Genomic DNA, 27,382 nt, shown 5'->3' on the forward strand with positions numbered 1-27,382 from the left:
GGAGTCCCCAGTCCCTGGGCCACAGACTGGTTAGGAACTGGACCGCACAGCAGGAGGTGAACAGTGGGCAGGCAACTGAGCATTACTGCCTGAGCTCCACCTCCTTCAGATCAGCGGCAGCATTAGATTCTCACAGGAGTGCAAACCCTATTGTGAACTGCTCATACAAGGGATCTAGATTGCGTATGCCTTATGAGAATCTCATGCCTGATGATCTGAAGTGGAGCAGTTTCATCGCGTAATCATCCCCTCAACCCCAGTCCAGGAAAAATCATCTTCCATTAAACTGGTCCCTGGTGCCAAAAAAGTTGGGGACCACTGCTTTAACAGATATGTGTTGAGTGCCCATTTCTAAACCTGCAGTTTAGCCAGGACTGTACTAAACCCTGGAGGATTGAATCCTTGCCATTCTCTATTCCTCTTTATATGTTGTGTTCTCTCCTCTTTATACTTAAGACCCAGTTCAGGCACAGCCTTTTCTAGAAAACCTTACCTGACAGCCCCCACTCCATAAGTTATGACTCTTCTATGCTCACATGATACTTTGGACATCTCTCTCTCTTTGCACTCCATCCATTCATTCACCCAGTGGCATGCTGAGCACCTGAAATAGACTGAGCAGTGTTCTTGGTGCTGGAGATGCAGCAATATTCCTAGGCAACAGACATACCTGCCCTCATGGGACTAGTGGGAGGAGACAGACAGCAAGCAAGTGAAATAAGTAAAATCTATGTTATGGCAGTGATAAGTGGTAAGAAGAAGAATAAAGCAGTGGAGGAGCTGAAGAGGAATTTCCATTCTAGAGAGGGTGACCAGGAAAGCCACCACTGAGCAGGTGGCATTACTGGAAGGACCCAAGTGCAGTAGAAAGTGAGCTGCTGTTCAATCTAGATGAAGATTCCAGATTGAGGAAACTGCAAGCACTTTAAAGACCCTGAAGCTGAATATCTCAAGTGTGCTGGGAAGGCTGTGAGGACACACTAGGAGCAGGGGTCGGGGGAAGCAGGCCAGAGATGGGGAAAAGGGATGGTTTGATCTTCAGGGCTGTGTAGGGACTGCAAAGTCCACCCCTTAGTCTAAGATGGGATGTCTTTGAAGAGTAAGGCCGGCATGACCTAACTTACAGTTTAGGGAGATCAGTCTGGTTTCTGTGCTAAAATAGACAGAAAGGAAGGGGGTCAAGGTCGAAAGCAAGGAGACTACTTAAGAGGTGAGTGCGGTGACCCACACAAGTAATGATGTTGGCTGGCCTAGGGTGGAGTGATGGAGACGGTAAGGCATGTTGGGATGCTGGACATACCTCAAAGGGCAAGACAGTGGTATTTGTCCAACAAATCACATGTGGGTCGTGAGAGGAGTAAAGGGTGACTTTGGTGGGTAAAGCCCTCAGCAACTGGAAAATTGGAAGAATAGATTTAGCATTTATTGAGATGAGAAAGAACATAAGAACAAGTTTGTAGCAGGACCATCAGGAGCTCAGTTTAGATCAGCCCTTGCTATGCTGTATTATAACTTCCTATTGATAACGTCTGTCTCCTCGCCAAGTCTATGATTTCCTTGGGTGCAGGAACTTCGACTCACCTCTGTGCTCCCAGCATCAGACACAACACCTAGCCCATTAAGTTAAGAAATATAGGTGCAGTGGCTCACTCCTGTAATCCCAGCACTTTGGGAGGTCAAGGTGGGAGGATTGCTTGAGGTCAGGAGTTCAAGACCTGCCTGGGCAACATAGTGAGACCTTGTCTCTATTTAAAAAAAAATTTTTTTTAATCAGCCAGGCATGGTAGCGTGCGCCTGTGGTCCCAGCTATGGGGAGGCTGAGGTAGGAGGATTACTTGAACCCAGGAGGTTGAGGCTGCAGTGAACCAAGATCATGCCACTCCGCTCCAGTCTGGGTGGCAGAATGAGACTCTGTCTCATAAATCTATATATTAGACTGATAAATGGATGCAGATGGATGAAAGAAATAGAATGGATTGGAGATGTAGGGAAAGAAAAAGAGATGTAGTGAAGAAAGAAACAGCCAAGGATTCCCATGTTCTAGCTTTACTTGAGCAAGTTCCTTCACCTCTGAGCCTCACTCACCTCACCCGTGAAATGATTACCGTCCTGCCCCCCTCGGATTTAGGACTTAAAAGCATTTTAAAAACTGGCAATAGCCAGGCATAGTGGCTCATACCCATGATCCTTGCACTTTGGGAAGCTGAGGCAAGTGAATCACTTGAGGCCAGGAGTTCAAGACCAGCCTGGCCAACAGGGTGAAACCCTGTCTCTACTAAAAATACAAAAATTAGCCGGACATGGTGGCGCATGCCTGTCATCTCAGCTACTCGGGTGGCTGAGTCAGAAGAATTGCTTGAATCCGAGTTGCAGAGGTTGCAGTGAGCTGAGATCACACCACTGCACTCCAGCCTGGGTGACAGAGCAAGACTGTCTCAAAACAAAAAAAGGTGAAAAATAAAAACAGTGGTGGCTTAGGATAATATTGTTCCTTTATCTTAGCAAGACACTTCATCTCTTCTTGCTTTTCATCTCCCTCTGTGGCATGCAAGAAGAGAGAAGGCTTGATGCTCAGCTAACTTTCTGTAGAACAAGGAGTAGGTCTTCAGATTGTAGAACACGTGATGGTGATCAGGAAAGCAGCTCTCCAAAGCCTCTCGTCACTGCACATACAGCTAGCTTCAGACACTAAAATCTGTGCTTTCTGGAACTTCACCCAGAGCTTCACCCAGCACTGTACCCTGGTCCCCTTGACTTCTGCTTTATTCTGAAAATGATAACACATAAGGTTATTTGAATTAGTAGCACTATGCATAAGAATTTCCTTGACTTCTCCAATTTAGTGAATTTTATTTTCTCTCACACAATCTGTTATTAGAAATATTTTTAATGACAACAGTAATGCATACTCCTTATTTAAAAAAATGAAGTTCTAACTGCAGTTTATAGCATGCAACTGAAAAGTCTTTCATTATACCAACCCAATATGTACAGCTAAATGTTGATTTAAGTTTTGTATATGTACTAATTTCCTTTTAAAAAAAAAATATATATATATATATATGGCTGGGCACAGTGGTTCATGCCTCTAATCTCTGCACTTTGGGAGGCTGAGGTGGGTGTCTCACTTGAGGTCAGGAGTTCAAGACCAGCGTGGCCAACACGGTGAAACCCCATCTCTACTAAAAATACAAAAATTAGCCACGCATGATGGCGGGTGCCTGTAATCCCAGCTACTGGGGAGGCTGAAGCAAGAAAATCTCTTGAACCCAGGAGGCAGAGGTGGCAGTGAGCCAAGATTGCACCACTGTACTCCAGCCTGACTCTGTCTCAAAAACAAACAAACAAAAAAAAACAAAGAAAAACAACAACTATACATGCATTTTGTGTGTTTGTATATGTGTGTACCTAGAAAGGTATATAGCAGTCCTCCCTTATCTGCAGTTTTGATTTCTGCAGTTTGAGTTACCCATGGTCAACTGTGGTTTAAAAATGTTCAGTATCTAACTGTGAATTTGACACAAAGAGAAACCACATTCACATTCACGTTCCTTTTATTGCAGTATATATAGGGGTTGGTACTGTCCACGGTTTCAGGCTTCCACTGTGGGTCTTGGAACATATTCCCTGCAGATAAGGGGACCCACTGCAAACCAAAATTTTAGTGATGTTTCTCTCAGAGTAATATGATTGGAAAGAAATGTTCACTTTCTTCTATTGATTTATCTACTTTTCCTGGGTTTTTAAAAGATAACTTGTATTACTTATGAAAAGCAGGAATTGATCTTTTAAACAGAGAATTTAAAATTATATTGTTCTAGATAGACATCATTCATATATTATATTATGCTTTTAATGAATATGGATTTTCTTTTTTCTTTGTTGGTTATTTAGTTTTAACCAGGATTGACAACTATACTCTGCTGGATTACTCCCTAATCAGTTCTCCAGAAATTACTGAGAACTACCTTGACCTGAACTTGAAGGTAACTTTATCATCTTCAGAATCCTCAGCCTGGCTGTCAACAGCCAGTATTTAGAAAACAGTGATTATGGACAAGGCACAGTGGCTCACACCTACAATCTCAGCACTTTGGGAGGCCCAGGCAGGTGGATCACTTGGGGCCAGGAGTTTGAGACCAGCCTGGCCAACATGGTGAAACCCCATCTCAATTAAAAACACAAAAATTAGCCAGGTGTGGTGGCACATGCCTGTATTCCCCGCTGTTCAGAAGGCTGAGGCAGGAGAATTGCTTCAACCTGGAAGGCAGGGGTTGCAGTGAGCCAAGATGGTACCACTGCATTCCAGCCTGGATGACAGAGCAAGACTCTGTCTCAAGAAAAGAAAAAAAATGTTTATGTACAGAAGGAAATACACATACATGCTCTTCAAATAATTTCATTTTCTTTCATGCAACTCCCTCATGTTTACACCTTTTCGAAAGACTCTTGAATGTGTTCTTGATAGGCAAATGATTGTATTGTACAACATATGTCTGCCCTTTTCAGAAGTATCATATGTCTTTGCCTCTAGGAGTAGGTTTGAGGTTAGGAGGCAGCAAGTAGAGTGGTCTGCATTTATTGGAATTTAACACATCAGTAGATAGTACACATTGGCACTTCTATTCCTAAGTGTTAGGTCAGTGGATTTAACTGAGGGCTGCTGACCTCTATCAGGGCCATAAGCACATGGAAACAGTGTTCACTGATAATAGAAAAACAATCATTGTGCTTATGTTTAATTTTGCCCCAAAGCTAATATCATTGTCTTTTAAAGTGCATATTGGCTTATATTTCACTCTTCAGAATCTTTTAACTCAGTTCAATGTTGGACAAGACAGGATTTTGTAATAACACCCTATAGCTAACAAGAGCAGTGCTGAAATACGCCACAAAAATGCTTTAAACCATTTGGATTCTTGGGTCCTTCTTTCTATGATTCCTCAGGTACTCAGCAGACACAGATTTTGAAGGTCAAGTGTTTGATACCACTACATGGCACCTCAAGAACTAGTCAGAGGTGTCCTTCCAGCTAAATGTACCTCCTTCTTTGTCTGAGAAAAGTTTGAACAAGGATTCTCATTGGATTATAACCCCGGAGTGAACAGATACACCTAAATATGCTCGAGAATCATCAGAGCTTTAAAATATAGTCACTGGTCAAGGAGTCAGAAGGCCTTATCAGTTTGTCATCCTTACCGAGTTTCTAGAATAATTCTTCTTCCTCTTCCTCTTCTTCTTTTTGGCAAGATCCCCCTCTGTCACCCAGGCTGGAGTGCAATGGCACAGTCACAGTTCACGGCAGCTTCAGCCTCCCTGGCTCAAGCCTCCCAAGTAGCTGGAACTACAGGTGCATGCCACCACACCTGGCTAATTTTTGTATTTTTTATAGAGACGGAGCCTGCCATATAGCCCAGGTTGATCATGGAAAAACAATCATTCAATCAATTCAAACTCCAGGGCTCCAGTGATCCACACACCTCAATGCTATGATTATAGGCATGAGCCACCATGCTCGGCCCACACTTCTGGAATTATTCTGACTTCAGAGGGTCAACCTTCTTAGTCTTAGAATTTGAGTTTTCACCTAATACACTGGCCTTTCTCTCTGTTTTCTCACAGGGTGTATTCTACCCGCTGGAAAACCTTGTTGACCCCTACTTCTCCCCAGTTCCCTTTTTGCTCCCAGAACGCAGCAACTCCATGCTCTACATAGGAATTGCCGAGTATTTCTTTAAATCTGCATCATTTGCTTATTTCACAGCTGGGGCTTTCAATGTCACTCTCTCCACCAAAGAGGTGAGGAAAGTTAATTGAGGATGTCAATGGGCACCATCATTCAGCCTTTTTACAAGTATCCTGTTATAGGATTTGTATATCATAATTTTGATTCCTGGGCCTTTTCAGGGTCTCACTCCCGCCAAGACAGTGAAGGAATGAAGGAATTGTGGAATGACCATTGTTACGAGTTGAGCATCCCTTATCCAAAATACTTGGGACCAGAAGTATTCTGGATGTCAGATTTTGTCAGATTTGGGAATATTTGCATTATTTACAGTTACCAGTTAAGCAGCCCTAATCCGAAAATCCAAAATGTAAAATGTTACAATAAACATTTTCTTTGAGTATCATGTTAGCATTTAGTCGTTGGATTTTGAAGCACTGGGAATTTCACATATTCAGATTATAGATGTTCAAGATGTATTAGCTGGGGAGTTGCCAGGTTTCCAGTTCTGCTAAAATTGTTTTTTCATGATACTTCACCACTTACCACTGTTCTAGATTAATCTCAAATAATATCAAGTCCCCTTTCCATCATTTATTGCCTGTGACCTTAGAGGTAATTGCACTTTATTTAACTTCTATATGCCAGGATTTCTTCATCTGGAAAAGGCAGATAATAATAATTCCATACTCAGAGATTATGTGGGCATTACAAGGTTTAAATACATGTCAAACATTCAGACCAATGCCCAACGCAGAATAAGTGCTATATAACTGTTGCTTTTAATCATCATCATCATCATTATTCCCTGTATTATGCTAACTTAAAGAGTTATCCTTGTTGCAATTACAGCTGGTTTATCTACAGTGATCAGTATTAATAGAGATATTCATTGATTCTGTCATGCACCTCCTTTTCATAATGACAGCACTGTCTCTAGCCAGTCAACCAAAAACTTTTTTGAGCATCTCTTTTTAAATCTTCTCATTCTATATCTTAATTATATAAGTAATTGTAACGCTTATGTTCAAAATGGTAAGTATGCAGCAGTGACTACCGTACTATGCTGAGAATTAGACAATTCTAGGAGCTGCAGACTTGAAAATCATGCATCTGCAAAGGTAAATTATGTAAGCATCCTGTATCTCAGTAATCCTCAAAAGTGAGGACAATAACACAAGACTTATTGTTAATGACTGTAGAATAAGTACACAGAAAATGTTATACATATATATGTATCAATAAAAGATTTTTGTATTATATTCATACAATTCATATGTAAACACTCTATAGTCATTAACGATAGACTGTATCGTTCCCAGAGTTAAAAGAAATATAACTTCCTGTGTGACCTTGGGCAAGTCACTTTACTTCCCTGAACCTTGGATTCCCTATGATTGGGCTATAAAATGACAGGTCACCTTTAAACACTGAATATTTTATGGTGTAACAGCTTCACAGTTCAGAAAATTGTAGGGAACACTACATTTTTCCCTGAGTAGACAATCCAGATAAAATCCTAACAGTGACATAATGGACTTTCTTTTCCAGATTTCCAACCACTTTGTTCAAAACTCTCAAGGCCTTGGCAATGTGCTCTCCCGGGTAAGTGCTCAGGGTTTGAGTCTCGATAGTGTATTTGGCTCCACTGCAATTACTTCTGCAAGACTTGTGAGTTCTATGTATTCAATTTTGGTCCACACTTAAGCCCCTCTGTCTATTCTTGGGAGTTTTTTCTCTTTATCAAGTATCCACAAATATTTACTGAACAGTACACGTTGAAGTGCAATTAGCACACAAGTTAGAGTATAACTGTAAGTTCACAAAATAAATCACCTGTGCCTTCCACAATGTTCTACCACACTTGAAATAATTTGTTTAAATAAAGGATTTATTAATGTAAGTGGAGGATTTAATTCTTTTTTTTTTTATATTTATTGTGTACTTTATTTCTATTATTATTATATTATAATATATAATGAAATAATTGTACAACATAATGTGGAATTAGTGGGACCCTGATCGCAAATGATTCATCTGCCTCAGCCTCTGAATATGCTGGGATTACAGGCATGAGCCACTGCGCCCAGCCATTGGTGATGAGTTTTATTTTTTTTTTTATTATTTTTTTTTTTTAATTTTTTATTGGATTATAGGTTTTGGGGTACATGAGCAGAGCATGCAAGACAGTTGCGTAGGTACACACATGGCAGTGTGCTTTGCTTTTCTTCTCCCCTTCACCCACATTTGGCATTTCTCCCCAGGCTATCCCTCCCCACCTCCCCCTCCCACTGGCCCTCCCCTTTTCCCCCCAATAGACCCCAGTGTTTAGTACTCCCCTTTCTGTGTCCATGTGTTCTAATTTTTCATCACCCACCTATGAGTGAGAATATGCGGTGTTTCATTTTCTGTTCTTGTGTCAGTTTGCTGAGGATGATGTTTTCCAGATTCATCCATGTCCCTACAAACGACACGAACTCATCATTTCTGATTGCTGCATAATATTCCATGGTGTATATGTGCCACATTTTTCCAATCCAGTCTATTATCAATGGGCATTTGGGTTGATTCCAGGTCTTTGCTATTGTAAACAGTGCTGCAATGAACATTCGGGTACATGTGTCCTTATAGTAAAACGATTTATAGTCTTTTGGATATATACCCAGTAATGGGATTGCTGGGTCAAATGGAATTTCTATTTCTAAGGCCTTGAGGAATCGCCACACTGTCTTCCACAATGGTTGAACTAATTTACACTCCCACCAACAGTGTAAAAGTGTTCCTTTTTCTCCACATCCTCTCCAGCATCTGTTGTCTCCAGATTTTTTAATGATCGCCATTCTAACTGGCGTGAGATGGTATCTCAATGTGGTTTTGATTTGCATCTCTCTGATGACCAGTGACGATGAGCATTTTTTCATATGATTGTTGGCCTCATATATGTCTTCTTTCGTAAAGTGTCTGTTCATATCCTTTGCCCACTTTTGAATGGGCTTGTTTGTTTTTTTCCTGTAAATCTGCTTGAGTTGTTTGTAAATTCTGGATATCAGCCCTTTGTCAGATGGGTAGACTGCGAAAATTTTTTCCCATTCTGTTGGTTGCCGATCCACTCTAGTGACTGTTTCTTTTGCCGTGCAGAAGCTGTGGAGTTTCATTAGGTCCCATTTGTCTATTTTGGCTTTTGTTGCCAATGCTCTTGGTGTTTTTTTCATGAAGTCCTTGCCTACTCCTATGTCCTGGATAGTTTTGCCTAGATTTCCTTCTAGGGTTTTTATGGTGCCAGGTCTTATGTTTAAGTCTTTAATCCATCTGGAGTTAATTTTAGTGTAAGGTGTCAGGAAGGGGTCCAGTTTCTGCTTTCTGCACATGGCTAGCCAGTTTTCCCAACACCATTTGTTAAACATGGAATCCTTGCCCCATTGCTTGTTTTTGTCAGGTTTATCAAAGATTGTATAGTTGTATGTATGTTGTGTTGCCTCCGGTGCCTCTGTTTTGTTCCATTGGTCTATATCTCTGTTTTGGTACCAGTACCATGCTGTTTTGATTACTGTAGCCTTGTAGTATAGTTTGAAATCCGGTAGTGTGATGCCCCCCGCTGTGTTCTTTTTGCTTAGAATTGACTTGGCTATGCGGGCTCTCTTTTGGTTCCATATGAAGTTCATGGTGGTTTTTTCCAGTTCTGTGAAGAAAGTCGATGGTAGCTTGATGGGGATAGCGTTGATTCTGTAAATTACTTTGGGCAGTATAGCCATTTTCACGATATTAATTCTTCCTAACCATGAACATGGAATGTTTCTCCATCTGTTTGTGTCCTCTCTGATTTCGTTGAGCAGTGGTTTGTAGTTCTCCTTGAAGAGGTCCCTTACGTTCCTTGTGAGTTGTATTCCAAGGTATTTTATTCTTTTTGTAGCAATTGCGAATGGCAGTTCGCTCTTGATTTGGCTTTCTTTAAGTCTGTTTTTGGTGTAGACGAATGCTTGTGATTTTTGCACATTGATTTTATATCCTGAGACTTTGCTGAAGTTGTTTATCAGTTTCAGGAGTTTTTGGGCTGAGGCGATGGGGTCTTCTAGGTATACTATCATGTCGTCTGCAAATAGAGACAATTTGGCTTCCACCTTTCCTATTTGAATACCCTTTATTTCTTTTTCTTGCCTGATTGCTCTGGCTAGAACTTCCAGTACTATATTGAATAGGAGTGGTGAGAGAGGGCATCCTTGTCTAGTACCAGATTTCAAAGGGAATGCTTCCAGTTTTTGCCCATTCAGTATGATATTGGCTGTTGGTTTGTCATAAATAGCTTTTATTACTTTGAGATACATTCCATCGATACCGAGTTTATTGAGGGTTTTTAGCATAAAGGGCTGTTGAATTTTGTCAAATGCCTTCTCTGCGTCAATTGAGATAATCATGTGGTTTTTGTTTTTGGTTCTGTTTATGTGGTGAATTACGTTGATAGACTTGCGTATGTTGAACCAGCCTTGCATCCCTGGGATGAATCCTACTTGATCATGATGAATAAGTTTTTTGATTTGCTGTTGCAATCGGCTTGCCAATATTTTATTGAAGATTTTTGCATCTATGTTCATCATGGATATTGGCCTGAAGTTTTCTTTTCTCGTTGGGTCTCTGCCGGGTTTTGGTATCAGGATGATGTTGGTCTCATAAAATGATTTGGGAAGGATTCCCTCTTTTTGGATTGTTTGAAATAGTTTTAGAAGGAATGGTACCAGCTCCTCCTTGTGTGTCTGGTAGAATTCGGCTGTGAACCCATCTGGACCTGGTTTTTTTTTGTGAGGTAGGCTCTTAATTGCTGCCTCAACTTCAGACCTTGTTATTGGTCTATTCATAGTTTCAGCTTCCTCCTGGTTTAGGCTTGGGAGGACACAGGAGTCCAGGAATTTATCCATTTCTTCCAGGTTTACTAGTTTATGTGCATAGAGTTGTTTGTAATATTCTCTGATGATGGTTTGAATTTCTGTGGAATCTGTGGTGATTTCCCCTTTATCATTTTTTATTGCATCTATTTGGTTGTTCTCTCTTTTCTTTTTAATCAATCTGGCTAGTGGTCTGTCTATTTTGTTGATCTTTTCAAAAAACCAGCTCTTGGATTTATTGATTTTTTGAAGGGTTTTTCGTGTCTCAATCTCCTTCAGCTCAGCTCTGATCTTAGTAATTTCTTGTCTTCTGCTGGGTTTTGAGTGTTTTTGATCTTGCTCCTCTAGCTCTTTCAATTTTGACGATAGGGTGTCAATTTTGGATCTCTCCATTCTCCTCATATGGGCACTTATTGCTATATACTTTCCTCTAGAGACTGCTTTAAATGTGTCCCAGAGGTTCTGGCACGTTGTGTCTTCATTCTCATTGGTTTCGAAGAACTTCTTTATTTCTGCCTTCATTTCGTTGTTTACCCAGTCAACATTCAAGAGCCAGTTGGTCAGTTTCCATGAAGCTGTGCGGTTCTGGGTCGGTTTCTGAATTCTGAGTTCTAACTTGATTGCACTATGGTCTGAGAGGCTGTTTGTTATGATTTCAGTTGTTTTGCATTTGTTGAGCAGTGCTTTACTTCCAATTATGTGGTCAATTTTAGAGTAGGTGTGATGTGGTGCTGAGAAGAATGTGTATTCTGTGGATTTGGGGTGGAGAGTTCTGTAAATGTCCACCAGGTTTGCTTGCTCCAGGTCTGAGTTCAAGCCCTGGGTATCCTTGTTGATTTTCTGTCTGGTTGATCTGTCTAGTATTGACAGTGGAGTGTTAAAGTCTCCCACTATTATTGTGTGGGAGTCTAAGTCCTTCTGTAAGTCATTAAGAACTTGCCTTATGTATCTGGGTGCTCCTGTGTTGGGTCCATATATGTTTAGGATCGTTAGCTCTTCTTGTTGTATCGATCCTTTTACCATTATGTAATGGCCTTCTTTGTCTCTTTTTATCTTTGTTGCTTTAAAGTCTATTTTATCAGAGATGAGAATTGCAACTCCTGCTTTTTTTTGCTTTCCATTAGCTTGGTAAATCTTCCTCCATCCCTTTATTTTGAGCCTTTGTGTATCCTTGCATGTGAGATGGGTTTCCTGGATACAGCACACTGATGGGTTTTGGATTTTTATCCAATTTGCCAGTCTGTGTCTTTTGATTGGTGCATTTAGTCCATTTACATTTAGGGTTAATATTGTTATGTGTGAATTTGATACTGCCATTTTGATGCTAAGTGGCTGTTTTGCCTGTTAGTTGTTGTAGATTCTTCATTATGTTGAAGCTCTTTAGCATTCAGTGTGATTTTGGAATGGCTGGTACTGATTGATCCTTTCTATGTGTAGTGCCTCTTTTAGGAGCTCTTGTAAAGCAGGCCTGGTGGTGACAAAATCTCTGAGTACTTGCTTGTTCGCAAAGGATTTTATTCTTCCTTCACTTCTGAAGCTCAATTTGGCTGGATATGAAATTCTGGGTTGAAAGTTCTTTTCTTTAAGAATGTTGAATATTGGCCCCCACTCTCTTCTGGCTTGTAGTGTTTCTGCCGAGAGATCTGCTGTGAGTCTGATGGGCTTCCCTTTGTGGGTGACCCGACCTTTCTCTCTGGCTGCCCTTAGTATTCTCTCCTTTATTTCAACCCTGTTGAATCTGACGATTATGTGCCTTGGGGTTGCTCTTCTTGCGGAATATCTTTGTGGTGTTCTCTGTATTTCCTGCAATTGAGTGTTGGCTTGTCTTGCTAGGTGGGGGAAATTTTCCTGGATGATGTCCTGAAGAGTATTTTCCAGCTGGGATTCATTCTCTTCGTCCCCTTCTGGTACACCTATCAAACGTAGGTTAGGTCTTTTCACATAGTCCCACATTTCTTGGAGACTTTGTTCATTCCTTTTTGCGCTTTTTTCTCTGATCTTGGTTTCTCGTTTTATTTCATTGAGTTGGTCTTCGACTTCAGATATTCTTTCTTCTGCTTGGTCAATTCAGCTATTGAAACTTGCGTTTGCTTCGCAAAGTTCTCGTATTGTGTTTTTCAGCTCCTTTAATTCATTCATATTCCTCTCTAAGGTATCCATTCTTGTTATCATTTCCTCGAATCTTTTTTCAAATCTTTTTTCAAGGTTCTTAGTTTCTTTGCATTGATTTAATACATGATCTTTTAGCTCACAAAAGTTTCTCATTATCCATCTTCTGAAGTCTAATTCCGTCATTTCGTCACAGTCATTCTCCGTCCAGCTTTGTTCCCTTGCTGGTGAGGAGTCTTGGTCCTTTCTAGGAGGCGATGTGTTCTGGTTTCTGGTGTTTTCCTCCTTTTTGCGCTGGTTTCTTCCCATCTTTGTGGATTTGTCCGCTGGTCGTCTGCGTAGTTGCTGACTTTTCGTTTGGGTCTCTGAGTGGACACCCAGAATGTTGATGATGAAGTATTTCTGTTGCTTGGTTTTCCTTCTACCAGTCTAGCCCCTTCACTGTACGACTGTTGAGGTCCGCTCCAGACCCTGCTTGTCTGGGGTGCACCTCTAGTAGCCGTGGCACAGCGAGGGATGCTACCAGTTTCTTTTTCTGCTCTCTTTGTCCCAGGATGATGCCTGCCTAATGACAGTCTTTTGGATATAGAGGGGTAAGGGAGCTGCTTGAGGAGACAGTTTGTACTTTATAGGGGTTTAATTGCTGAGCTGTGCACTCTGTTGTTCATTCAGGGCTGTTAGGCTGCTATGTTTGATTCTGCTGCAACACAGCTCATTAAACAACCCTTTTTTTTTTCTCAAATGCTCTGTGTTGAGGGGTTTGGGCTTTATTTTTGGATGTCCGATCAGGTGTCCTGCCCAGCTCAAAGGCAGACTAGCCACTGTTTGGCTGCCGAGGCTCCGCCCAGCTGTTGTGTGATTCACGCTGTTCCTGCCGGCTCTGCTGTGGTCTCCGCCACGCCCTGCGGCGGAGTCTCTTCGTTGTAGCGTGTTGCCTCAGCAACGGCAGGCTGCGTCAGCAGTGGGCGTGTATCTCAGTAGGGACTGGTTGCCTCGGCAACGGCTGGCTGCCTCAGCAGTGGGCGTGTATATCAGTTGGGGCAGGTTGCCTCTGTAGTGGTGGACGCCCCTCCCCCACAGAGCGTCTCGGACCGTCTGCCCGGGATAGTTTGAAATCGCGGTTTTGTTCGTCCCACTGGGTATCCCAAACGATCTGTCCCTGCAATCCCCTGGGCTGGGCTACTATGCAAGTCTCGTTCAGTCTCAAGTCCAGCCCTCTCAAGTCTCAGGTTGCCGGTTCAACAAGGCACCCGGACAAGCGCGCCCTGTGGGGATTGCTGGGTAGGGCCGGCCGCCGCCGCCCCGGCTGCCGGCTTCGCCAGGCAGACCTACTGCCTGGCGTCCCGTGTCTTTTTATACTTGGGAGTTTCCCCGTTCTGTGGGCAACAAAGATCAGTCTGGAAATGCAGCACTGACTCACCGTTTGCGAATTCAACGCGGGCTCCAATCCTGGGTTGTTCTCACAGCGCCATCTTGAGTCCGAGGATTTAATTCTTACAGGAAGGATTAGTGCCCACACTTGTAACTTTAGTAAAGAAACTGTTAATACTGTGCCTTCGTAACACACTAAGTATTGAACATAATGAACCTATGGGCTAGGGATTACCCTGGAAGACAGAGATGTTCATGTAGCATCCTGGTTTTAGAGCAAGGATCTTGAGTCAGATAGACCTAGATTTGTTTTTGTTTGTTTGTTTTTTGAGACGGGGTCTCTCTGTCGTCCAGGCTGAAGTGCAGTGGCATGATCTTGGCTCACTGCAATATCCGTCTCCCCAGCTCAAGTGATTCTCCCACCTCAGCCTCATGAGTAGCAGGGACTACAGGCATGAGCTACTATGCACAGCTAATTTTTCTATTTTTTTGTAGAGACATGGTTTTGCCATGTTGCCCTGGCTGGTCTCAAACTACTGGGCTTAAGTGATCCACCTGTCTCAGCCTCCCAAAGTGCTAGGATTACAGGCATGAGCCACTGGGCCCAGGCCAGACCTAGATTTGACTCCCAGTTCTACCACTTATTCCCTTAGAACCTTGAGAATGTCAACCTTTGTAAGACTCACATTCTCCATTATAAAACAGGGATGCCGATAGAATCTGCCTCACAGGGATTTTGTGAAGATTAAATGTGATAATACATTAAGCCCCTGGCACAGTGGGTAGTATCAAGAATTGTGTCCAGTTACTGCCAGCTGTTATCATCGTTTGATTTTTGTGTGTAATTGTTATTATTATAAAAGAACTTCTTTTCTATTCTAACTGCACAATGTAAGATTTAGTCACCACAGGCCATTCTAACCTTGTGATTTCCCTTCATCAACTCATGCCTCACAGTCTTTATTTCTTTTTCGGAATATGGGCAGATTGCAGAGATCTACATCTTGTCCCAGCCCTTCATGGTGAGGATCATGGCCACAGAGCCTCCCGTGATCAATCTACAACCAGGCAACTTCACCCTGGACATCCCTGCCTCCATCATGATGCTCACCCAAACCAAGAACTCCACAGTTGAAACCATCGTTTCCATGGACTTCGTAAGTCTGGGGAGACAGTGAAGCAGACTGTAGATGCCAGTCCTGCTCCTGCTGTGGACTGTTGGCCAGCAGCTTTTAAATGTTTGAAGAGGGTGGGGATGGTACATTGATTAAGAGTGAGGATGGAGGCGATGGCTCATGCCTATAATCCCAACGTCTTGGGAGGCCAAAGCAGGAAGATTGCTTGAGGCCAGGAGTTAGAGACCAGCCTGGGCAACATAGCAAGACCTTATCTCTAAAAAAAAAAATTAATTTTAAATTTAATTTAAGTTTTTAAAATTAACCAGTCGTGGTAGTGTTATGTATCTGTCATCCTAGCTACTCAGGAGGCTGAGGTGGGAGGATTGCTTTGAACCCAGGAGTTTGAAGCTACAGTGAGCTATGATTGCACCACTGCACTCCAGTCTGTGCAACAGGGTAAAACCCTATCTCAGTGAAGACAGAGCTGAGGGAAGGGTATGTGTGGCAGGATGGGAGGCCAGAACTCACACTCTCATACATCATTGTAAAATTTCTCTCCAATCTTTACTTCATGCATGCTCTTCCCACCACCTCCATTACATAGAGAGCTGGATTTCTTTTTTTTTCTAAATAATTCAATCAAGGAGAATTTGTATTTACTTGAGCAGATGAAGGCCAAATGCAACCTAATAGAAGGGAAAATATAATGAACCTAATAAAAATGTCATACACACACACATACATAGAGAAGAGAGATTAGGAGAAAAAAATAATTCCAAGGGGATCATCAAACAAAAAGTCTTTGCAGGTAGTTTCCCTAACTACGAGAGAGGATTTTCAGAGGTATTTATTTCCAGTGTTTTTTAGACTTCCAACGTCTTTAGATTAAGAAAGAAAGTTGGGCTTATAATGTTTCAACTACTGGAAATTATATTGGTAGCCAAAATGGAAAGAGTGACTCATCTTAATAAATGCTTTTATTGTCTATAGGTTGCTAGTACGAGTGTAGGCCTGGTTATTTTGGGACAAAGACTGGTGTGCTCCTTGTCTCTGAACAGGTAAGATCAATCAATTTGACTGCTGAACAGGTAAGATCAATCAATTTGACTGCTGAGATACCTTAGTAATAAGTGAGTCAACTGACCAGAGAAAAAGTGACCATTGAGAAAACACGTGATCTATAATACCAGCTACTCAGGTGGCTGAGGCAGGAGAGTTGCTTGAACCCGGGACTCGGAGATTGCAGTAAGCCAAGATCACACCACTGCACTCCAGCCTGGGGGACAGTGAGACTCCATCTCAAAAAAAGAAAAAAAGTGAAGTTAAGCATTGTATGAACATGAGTCAATTAAGCACCTCTCCTAGAATGGACCAGATAACTTTAAAGTATGTACTTTACTAAAAATTGTACTGTCAAGCTTTTCTTTTTTCCATTACAGTAATATAACAATAAAATGGGGAACAAAATAATTATGAATATAATCCCGTAACATGGCCAGGTGCCATATTACAGGCTCTCACCTGTAATCCCAGCAATTTGGGAGGCCAAGGTGGGAGGATTGCTGGAGGCCAGGAGTTTGAGACCAGTCTGGACAACAAATTGAGTTGCCCATCTCTACAAAAACTTTTCTTTAATTTGTATTTTTTTATGTTTGTATATATTTTATTGCACTTTAGGTTCTGGGGTACATGTGAAGAACATGCAGGATTGTTGCATAGGTATATACATGACAATGTGGTTTGCTGCCTCCATCCCCATCACCTACATCTGGCGTTTCTCCCCATGTTATCCCTCTTCCACTCCCTACCCACTGCTATCCCTCCCCTAGTCCCCCTCAACAGACCCCGGTGTGTGATGCTCCCCTCCCTGTGTCCATGTGTTCTCATTGTTCAACACCCACCTATCAGTGAGAACATGCAGTGTTTGATTATCTGTTCTTGTGTCAATTTGCTGAGAATGATGGTTTCCAGATTCATCCATGTGCCTACAAAGGACACGAACTCATAGTTTTTTATTCTTTATGGCTGCATAGTATTCCATGGTGTATACGTGCCACATTTTCCCTGTCCAGTGTATCATCCGTGGGCATTTGGGTTGATTCCAGGTCTTTGCTATTGTAAACAGTGCCACAATGAACATACATGTGTATGTGTCTTTAGGGTAGAATGATTTATAATCTTTTGGATATATACCCAGTAATGGGATTGCTGGGTCAAATGGAATTTCTATTTCTAGATCCTTGAGGAATCGCCACACTGTCTTCCACAATGGTTGAAGTCAGGTAGTGTGATGCCTCCAGCTTTGTTCTTTTTGCTTAGAATTGACTTGGCTATGTGGGCTCTCTTTTGCTTCCATATGAAGTTTAAGGTGGTTTTTTCCAGTTCTGTGAAGAGGGTCATAGGTAGTTTGATGGGGATAGCATTGAATCTATAAATTACTTTGGGCAGTATGGCCATTTTCACAATATTGATTCTTCCTAACCATGAGCATGGAATGTTTTTCTATCGGTTTGTGTCCTCTCTTATTTCCTTGAGCAGTGGTTTATAGTTCTCCTTGAAGAGGTCCTTTACATCCTTTGTTAGTTGTATTCCTAGGTATTTTATTCTCTTTGTAGCAATTGTGAATGGCAGTTCATTCTTGATTTGGCTCTCTTTAAGTCTGTTATTGGTGTATAGGAATGCTTGTGATTTCTGCACATTGATTTTGTATCCCGAGACTTTGCTGAAGTTTCAGGAGATTTCGGGCTGAGATGATGGGGTCTTCTAAATATACAATCATGTCGTCTGCAAATCAAGACAATTTGACATCCTCCTTTCCTAACTGAATACCCTTAATTTCTTTTTCTTGCCTGATTGCTCTGGCTAGAACTTCCAATACTATATCGAATAGGAGTGGTGAGAGAGGGCATCCTTGCCTAGCACCAGATTTCAAAGGGAATGCTTCCAGTTTTTGCCCATTCCATATGATATTAGCTATGGGTTTGTCATAAAGAGCTTTTATTATTTTGAGATATGTTTCATCGATACCTAGTTTATTGAGAGTTTTTAGCATAAAGGGCTATGGAATTTTGTCGAAGGCCTTCTCTACATCTACTGAGATAATTGTGTGATTTTTGTCTTTGGTTCTGTTTATGTGGTAAATTACATTTATAGACTACAAAAACTCTTTTAAAATTTAGCAAGGCATCATGGAGCACCCCTGTAATCCTAACTACTCAGGAAGCTGAGGGGGAAGAATTGCTTTAGCCCAGAAGTTACAGTGAGCTATGATTGTGCCACTGTACTCCAGCCTGAGCAATAGAGTGAGACCCTGTCTCTCAAAAAATATATATATATCTCTTATATATTTTAATTTTTATATGCATATATAAATTAAATACATAAATATTATGTATTTCCCAGAGTGCAGTGTTGTGATCTGGGAAATAATATTTATAGGCTGGGCATGGTGGCTTAAGCCTGTAATCCTAGCAATTTGGGAGGCCAAGGTGGGCAGATCATGAGGTCAGGAGATCAAGACCATCCTGTCCATGGTGAAACCCCGTCTCTACTAAAATAGAAAAAATTAGCTAGGTCTGGTGGCATGTGCCTGTAGTCCCAGCTACTCAGGAGGCTGAGGCAGGGGAATCACTTGAATCCGGGAGATGGAGATTGCAGTGAGCTGAGATCATGCCACTGCACTCCAGCCTGGCAAAAGAGTAAGCCTCCATCTCAAAAAAAATAGATGAAACATTATGTATATGTAAATATATAAAATATTGTTTTATTTAAATATAAAATATATTTTCTATATTTTATTTTACTTATTTTGTATAACATATAAAGTATATGTATATATAAAATTCTGTAATCGAAGGGCACATTCTAATAGTACAGCAATATAAACTGAGATTCTTCTTTATCACATTCATAGAGCGTGCTAGTGAGGAAAGAGCATAAAGATTTGGGAGCTAAGGAACCAAGTTTCCAGTTCTTACTCACAGGCTCCATGACTGTGATCAAGTCTATTAAACCTCCTTTAGCCTCTGTTCCATTGCTCGTAAAATCATGAAGTTGAACTGGATCATGCCTAAGGTACCTCCAGACTCTGACAACCTGATCCCATTACTAGAACCCAAAATTTAACAAGATCTGCGCCATGGCCTGCCTGACTGTCAAATGCATGCAATGTGCTGTGAAAGGGCACGAGCAGGCCATGTACGCAGATCATTCAACACTAAGTGCCATTCAGCAGAACCATCTGCAAAGCCTATTTTCCTCAGCCCTATAAAGCTGGTAGTTGAAGTCATCAATCAGACTACCAGGGGAGAATTCACAGAAAGATCAGGTGGCCCAGACTAAATGTATGGAAGAAAGAAAAGAAAGCAATGAAATAGACATATGCAGAGTCAGAAAAGAATTGAGAAACCAGCAGGGGGGAGTCAATCAATCACAAGTCAACATGGTAGTTATGAAGACTATTGTGGAAATATGGAAAATGTTTTCAATAAAATTATGTTAAATGGAAAAAACCGAATACAAAACTGCACAAACCCAACAGCTGTTAGTTGTGTAAAATAGCTTTGCATCTGGACAATGAAGTAAATCACAAAAATAAAAATGAAGAGTTGTGTTAAGATATGGGATTATGAGAGGGTTCTTTTTTCATTAAAATTTTCTTTGTAATTATATTGTTTTTCCAACAAAAATATACGAAAAAAAAATTTTTTTTGAGACAAAGCATTACTCTGTCACCCAAACTGAAGTGCAGTAGTGCGATCTCAGCTCACTACAACCCCCACTTCCCAGGTTCAAGCGATTCTCCTGCCTCAGCCCGCCAAGTAGCTGGAATTACAGGTGCCTGCCACCATGCCTAGCTAATGTTTGTATTTTTAGTAGAGACAGAGTTTCACCATGTTGGCCAGGCTGGTCTCGAACTCCTGACCTCAGACAATCCATGGGCCTCAGCTTCCCAAAGAGCTGGGATTACAGGCATGAGCCACCGTGTCCAGAAATACAACTTAAAAAAAAAAAAGGTAGTACGTTTTCCCAGAGAGAAAAGGTTTTATGAAGGCTTTGCTCAAATTTACCAAGCCCTTCAAAGCAGTCCTGACTTCTTCATTAGCTTCCATTAGGTACAATAGGCACAGTGCCTAGAGCCACAATACTTTAAAAGCCCATGAAAGGACGGGGAAGGTGGCTCATGCCTGTAATCCCAACACTTTGGGAGGCCAAGGTAAGAGGACTGCTTTAGCCCAGACTGGTCAACAGAACAAGACCCTGTCTCAAAAAAAAAAAAATCACATGAAAATGTTTAGTATATTTAAAAATAAGAATTTTTAAAAATGAATACAACTTAGACTTGATCACACTTATCTTTATACCAAAAGAGTTATAAAATATAATTTTCAATATTGGTTTAACAGAAGAAAGGCCCCCAAAGACAAAAGGGCCTCAGGCCTCCAAAAGTCATGAAGTGACTCTATTTCTAGGGAATCAGGCTGATGAAACTCTGAGTCATGAAGGGTGATCTTTATTTCGCAGTTCTGATAGAGAGGACGAAAGCCAGAGAGCAGGAGGGTGAGGGGGGAAGGAACCAAAGGTAAGAACTTGGCAGCATCTGAGATAAGCCATGAGCAACAGGACTGTGAGTACAGGTAAGACCTCAGTCTATCAGAAGACAAAGAAGAAAGGAGCAGGAGGAAAGGAAAGGCTAGATACAGGGAGTGATGCAGGGCAGGGCACAGGGGCAGGGATGCTAACTGAGGCAGAAAGTTCCTAGAGAAGGTAGAAACAGCATTTTGCCTCTGAACCTGTCTGGTTCAGTGGCAGGATCTCAAGGAAGGATTTAATAGTGATTCAACTTCAGGCTTGTGGCAAGAAGGTACAACAGACTTTAAGAAGCATGGAGACCAGGTTCACTTTTCTGCTTCAATCAAACTGATCCTTATCTCTAATGTTTCTATAATACTAGTAAGCAACAGCACTGTCAATGGATGTTAACGTTTATTTATGGGAGTAATTGAAAAACTATTTTAAGCTGATAAATTTACATCATGCCAGGAAATGCGTGAATTCATTCTCTTGGCTTCCTAGAGTCCACAGAGTGCTCTGACTTCATGAACATGAACCCTGAAATTAGGATCCGTTCCTGGTTTGTAGTCCGTAGCCCAGCAGTCTCCTGCAGATTCTCTGTTGGGGAGGCTTCGAGTGCTATGATGCCTTAGTCGTGTCTGAGCAGGACTGGCTACATAATTTGTAGGGCCCACAGCAAAATGAAAATGCAAAGCCTCTTTTCAAAAAGGAATAAGAAACTCAAGATGGAGATGGCAGGGCATTTAAACCAAACACAGGGGTGTTCCAAGCACAAGGCCCTGTCATGGCCATTGAGCCTGAGGGTGGCTCCTACATGGGGTACTATAGCAAACTTCAGGCAGTGAGCCTGCTGGCGGCAAGACAGGAGGGCTGGGCCTCATTCACGCTTAAAGCAGCCACACCAGGAGCCAAGAATACAGAGGAGCAGACGCTGTGTTGAAACGACAGCCCTGGGCTCTGGCAGCAGGAGCCTTTAGCCCTGCCTCCCATGCAGGCTGCCCCAGCTGGCTCCTCCACTCCTGGGCTCCCCAAGCTTTTCAGGATGAGCTGGTTTGGTCTTGGGTGATGTCAGAGAGACACAGCAGGAAAAGTATCAAGTGGGTGGGGATCAGTGGAAGATCCCTGAGAAGAACCAGGGAACACAGGGGCTCCAATTATTCTCCTCAGAACCACATGGCCTCTCTAACTGTCCCCTGCCTGAATGTGCCTCTTCCTGGAGCTGCTTGGGGCTGGCTGCATAGTCAGAAAATACAGAAATGAGAGACAAACCCAGTATTGGTGGTCCAGACAGGGGGTAGGATCACACGCTTTGGAGTCAGACTAGCTGTTTTGATTTTGATCCCAGTGCTGCCGCTAATTAGCTGTGACATCTCAGTCAAGTTTCTAAACCGCTCTTGGACTCCATTTCCTAGTCTGTAAAATGGTGTAATAAAGCTTACTTCAGAAGGTTGTGAGAAGTATGAGAGTTACTGTGTGTGGTAGCCATTCAACAGCTCTGTGATCTTGGGTAAGTTAATCTCCATAAACCATAAAACGGGGATAATAGTACCTCCTTCCAGGACGATTCCTTTAACCTATCGATGGTTATTGAGCACGGTGCCAGGCTCTGGAGACACAGAGTTGTAAGGTTTGGATGAAATAACAAAGATGCTGGGCTTGGCACGGAACCTAGTAGACAATAAATGGCCAATAATAAAGCATAGTCTGGGCCGGGCGCAGTGGTTCACGCCTGTAATCCCAGCACTTTGAGAGGCCAAGGCAGACGAATCACCTGAGGTCAGGAGTTTAAGAACAGCCTGACCAACATGGCAAAACCCCATCTCTACTAAAAATACAAAAATTAGCTGGGGCTGGTGGTGGGCACCTGTAATCCCAACTACTCAGGAGGCTGAGACAAGAAAATCGCTTATACCCAGGAGGCAGAGGTTGCAGTGAGCAGAGATCACACCATTGCACTCCAGCCTGGGCGACAGAGTGAGACTTCATCTCAAAAAAAAAATAAATAAAGAATAATCATAGTACCAAAAAATGACTATTTCTTAGCTGTTGGCTTTGACGATGATTTCAAATTTAGAGCCAGTCTCAGCCAGGACAAGGAAGTGCTCAACTGTACAAGACCATTTCCAGAGTCCCCCAGTTCAGACTACACCTCGCTCCCCTGTATCCTGCCCATGAATAGCTAAGAGAGAAATAGTCTTTTTTGCATAATTCATGACTATTCTTTATTATTGGGTCTTTATCGTCTACTAGGTCCCGTGCCAAGCCCAACACCTCTACTATTTCATTTAAATCTTACAACTCTGTGTCTCTAGGGCCTGACACAGCGCTCAATAAATGTCAATAGATTAAATGAATGGTCCTAAAGGTAGGTACAATTATCTCCATTTTACAATTTGTAGAGATTAAATAACTTACTCAAGGTCACAGAGCTATCAAATGGCTGAGCCAGAACTTGAACCTGGTTTAGTCTGCTTTCAAAGCCGTGTTTACTTACCACAGTATACTGTCTTTGATGTAATGAAGAGCTACAACTTAGAAAATAAGACTTAAGATTTAGGAAATAGGCTGGGTGTGGTGGCTCATGCCTGTAATTCCAGTACTTTGGGAGGCAGAGGCGGGTGGATCATGAGATCAAGAGTTCGAGACCAGCCTGGCCAACATAGTGAAACCCCATCTCTACTAAAAATATAAAAATTAGCTAGGCATAGTGACAGGTGCCTGTAGTCCCAGCTACTTGGGAGGCTGAGGCAAAAAAAATTGCTTGAGCCTGGAAGGTGGAGGTTGTGGTGAGCTGAGCCCACACCGTTATACTCCAGCCTGGGTGACAGACCGAGACTACATCTCAAAAAAAAAAAAAAAGATTTAGGTAATAAATACCCTTGCCTGGAAGAGGAAGCCCATGAGCATGGAGTCACACTAAATTGAAACAAGCAGCATGCCCTTTTTCAATAATCAGCATTGATAAAAGAAAGAGAAAACACTGGAGCTGGTTGTGGTGACATAGAAAAAAGAAAACACAGCACTTTTCTCATTGCATTGAGGAATCAAGGGGAGGAAATGGTAAAGAAAGTCAAAGCTAGGAATTCTAGTAGTACACTTGAGCCCTTTGAGCATGTCTAGTTAAGAGCACAGTCTCCGGAGTCAGGCATATCTGGATTTGAATTCTACCTCTGCCACTTGCTACCTGTGTGACCTTAAGCAAGTTACTTAACCTCTTTAAGTATCAGTTTCCTCATCAGCAAAACAGAACACCTCTCCATAAGGCTGTTGTATGGGTGGATGAGATAATGTATGTAAATCACTTAGCACAGCAATCAGCATATAGTCGTTGATCAAGAAGAATTGGTTCCTTATAGTACTAGTAATTCATTCTCTTTCCCCATTCTAAGATCAAATTTTGACCAAATAAGAGAGAAAAATTGATCTCAAGGGACATGACAAGTCAGGATGGTTTTTAAAGCTGTGGAGATTTAAACCAGACTCTTACTGCTCTATCTACAATTGAGAGTTGTTCCTAACATAATTCTCCTTGGAGGCAACCTCAGTACAGTTTGGTCCACATGGGAGACATGTTTTAGGTTACTTCAGAGGCCAAGTTAAATGACACTTTCCCTTTTTGGGTCTTTATCCAGATGACTTAATTCTTTTTTTTTTTTTTTTTTTTTTTTAGGTTAGTTTTTTTTTTTTTTTTTAATTTATTTTTATTTTTTATTTATTTATTTTTTTTTAAATTTTTTATTGGATTATAGGTTTTGGGGTACATGAGCAGAGCATGCAAGACAGTTGCGTAGGTACACACATGGCAGTGTGCTTTGCTTTTCTTCTCCCCTTCACCCACATTTGGCATTTCTCCCCAGGCTATCCCTCCCCACCTCCCCCTCCCACTGGCCCTCCCCTTTTCCCCCCAATAGACCCCAGTGTTTAGTACTCCCCTTTCTGTGTCCATGTGTTCTCATTTTTCATCACCCACCTATGAGTGAGAATATGCGGTGTTTCATTTTCTGTTCTTGTGTCAGTTTGCTGAGGATGATGTTTTCCAGATTCATCCATGTCCCTACAAACGACACGAACTCATCATTTCTGATTGCTGCATAATATTCCATAGTGTATATGTGCCACATTTTTCCAATCCAGTCTATTATCAATGGGCATTTGGGTTGATTCCAGGTCTTTGCTATTGTAAACAGTGCTGCAATGAACATTCGTGTACATGTGTCCTTATAGTAGAACGATTTATAATCATTTGGATATATACCCAGTAATGGGATTGCTGGGTCAAATGGAATTTCTATTTCTAAGGCCTTGAGGAATCGCCACACTGTCTTCCACAATGGTTGAACTAATTTACACTCCCACCAACAGTGTAAAAGTGTTCCTTTTTCTCCACATCCTCTCCAGCATCTGTTGTCTCCAGATTTTTTAATGATCGCCATTCTAACTGGCGTGAGATGGTATCTCAATGTGGTTTTGATTTGCATCTCTCTGATGACCAGTGACGATGAGCATTTTTTCATATGATTGTTGGCCTCATATATGTCTTCTTTCGTAAAGTGTCTGTTCATATCCTTTGCCCACTTTTGAATGGGCTTGTTTGTTTTTTTCCTGTAAATCTGCTTGAGTTGTTTGTAAATTCTGGATATCAGCCCTTTGTCAGATGGGTAGACTGCAAAAATTTTTTCCCATTCTGTTGGTTGCCGATCCACTCTAGTGACTGTTTCTTTTGCCGTGCAGAAGCTGTGGAGTTTCATTAGGTCCCATTTGTCTATTTTGGCTTTTGTTGCCAATGCTCTTGGTGTTTTTTTCATGAAGTCCTTGCCTACTCCTATGTCCTGGATAGTTTTGCCTAGATTTCCTTCTAGGGTTTTTATGGTGCCAGGTCTTATGTTTAAGTCTTTAATCCATCTGGAGTTAATTTTAGTGTAAGGTGTCAGGAAGGGGTCCAGTTTCTGCTTTCTGCACATGGCTAGCCAGTTTTCCCAACACCATTTGTTAAACATGGAATCCTTGCCCCATTGCTTGTTTTTGTCAGGTTTATCAAAGATTGTATAGTTGTATGTATGTTGTGTTGCCTCCGGTGCCTCTGTTTTGTTCCATTGGTCTATATCTCTGTTTTGGTACCAGTACCATGCTGTTTTGATTACTGTAGCCTTGTAGTATAGTTTGAAATCCGGTAGTGTGATGCCCCCCGCTGTGTTATTTTTGCTTAGAATTGACTTGGCTATGCGGGCTCTCTTTTGGTTCCATATGAAGTTCATGGTGGTTTTTTCCAGTTCTGTGAAGAAAGTCAATGGTAGCTTGATGGGGATAGCGTTGATTCTGTAAATTACTTTGGGCAGTATAGCCATTTTCACGATATTAATTCTTCCTAACCATGAACATGGAATGTTTCTCCATCTGTTTGTGTCCTCTCTGATTTCACTGAGCAGTGGTTTGTAGTTCTCCTTGAAGAGGTCCCTTACGTTCCTTGTGAGTTGTATTCCAAGGTATTTTATTCTTTTTGTAGCAATTGCGAATGGCAGTTCGCTCTTGATTTGGCTTTCTTTAAGTCTGTTATTGGTGTAGACGAATGCTTGTGATTTTTGCACATTGATTTTATATCCTGAGACTTTGCTGAAGTTGTTTATCAGTTTCAGGAGTTTTTGGGCTGAGGCAATGGGGTCTTCTAGGTATACTATCATGCAGATGACTTAATTCTAACCCTCTTTTCTTAATCCCATGCAAAGCTCAAGGCAATCAGATGCACACTATTTTTGAGCCATTTATAACTTTGGAGGTTTTTTTTCTTTTGACATTGCATTGATCGAGGCTTTGGACACTCCGAAACTGAACTCCACCATCAACACACATGTATACCACACACACACACACACACCCTACAACTCCTCCCAAGCAACATAGTCACAGAACGCAAATATCACTTGGAATGCAAATTCCAAGCAGGTGGAATTACTACCTAACTCTTCTCCTCAAGCTTGGGCAGATAAACATTTCCCAATGATGCTTTGGACACGTCAGTGGAGCTCAGACTTGGCACCTGGGCTGATCCCAACTCCACCCTTCCTCTGAGCTACTCTTGAAGCCACGGCAAAAGAATGCCACAGTGGGGTAGCCCCTGCCATAGAAGGAAATCCCAAATGGAAGCTTCTTCCAGAATTTTCAGGCTGCAGGAAACAATGAGATTCAAACATTTGATAACTCTTACTCATCAAGAAGGTCCTTTAATAGTGGAATGGGTTCAACACATTCTTCCCCTTAAAACTTTTCATCACTGGATTAAATCCACACCCCGAGGTTTTCCAGCTCTTCATCGACTGGTCCTACTTCTTAAGTCAGCCAACCTTAACTTCCTCAGCTCACTAAAAAGCATTCTGCCTTAGACTGGCTCACCTTCAAAGTGACCCCAATTCCAACAAATACCACCCAACCCAAGTTCTTCATCTGCTCATTTATCCACACATCCATTCAAGAAAAATGTTCTGAGCACCTGTTATGTCCTCTGCACCATTTTTAACACTGAAGGACAATGGTTTCTATTTTTCAGGTCCATAGCCTGGTGGGAGAAACACTACAGGGTGCCAAAGGGGCATGCTAGAGGGCTGTACAAAGTC

General features: G+C 41.8%; 1 protein-coding gene across 2 annotated transcripts in view; it reads left to right on the plus strand.

Moving 5' to 3' along the window:
• The window catches only part of BPIFC (BPI fold containing family C), a 68,704-nt gene that overhangs the window by 27,015 nt on the left and 14,307 nt on the right, over positions 1 to 27,382 (plus strand). Inside the window, exons 12-16 of one of the 2 annotated variants that reach the window (XM_054240628.2) lie at positions 3,895 to 3,986; positions 5,623 to 5,799; positions 7,277 to 7,330; positions 15,069 to 15,239; positions 16,191 to 16,258. In XM_054240628.2, the coding sequence (XP_054096603.2) occupies positions 3,895 to 3,986; positions 5,623 to 5,799; positions 7,277 to 7,330; positions 15,069 to 15,239; positions 16,191 to 16,258 (562 nt within the window). The remainder of the gene's footprint in view (positions 1 to 3,894; positions 3,987 to 5,622; positions 5,800 to 7,276; positions 7,331 to 15,068; positions 15,240 to 16,190; positions 16,259 to 27,382) is intronic. The other variant, XM_078339173.1, reaches the window with a different exon arrangement.

This window comes from Callithrix jacchus, chromosome 1, assembly GCF_049354715.1.
Source record: "Callithrix jacchus isolate 240 chromosome 1, calJac240_pri, whole genome shotgun sequence".
NCBI classification, from domain to species: domain Eukaryota; kingdom Metazoa; phylum Chordata; class Mammalia; order Primates; family Cebidae; genus Callithrix; species Callithrix jacchus.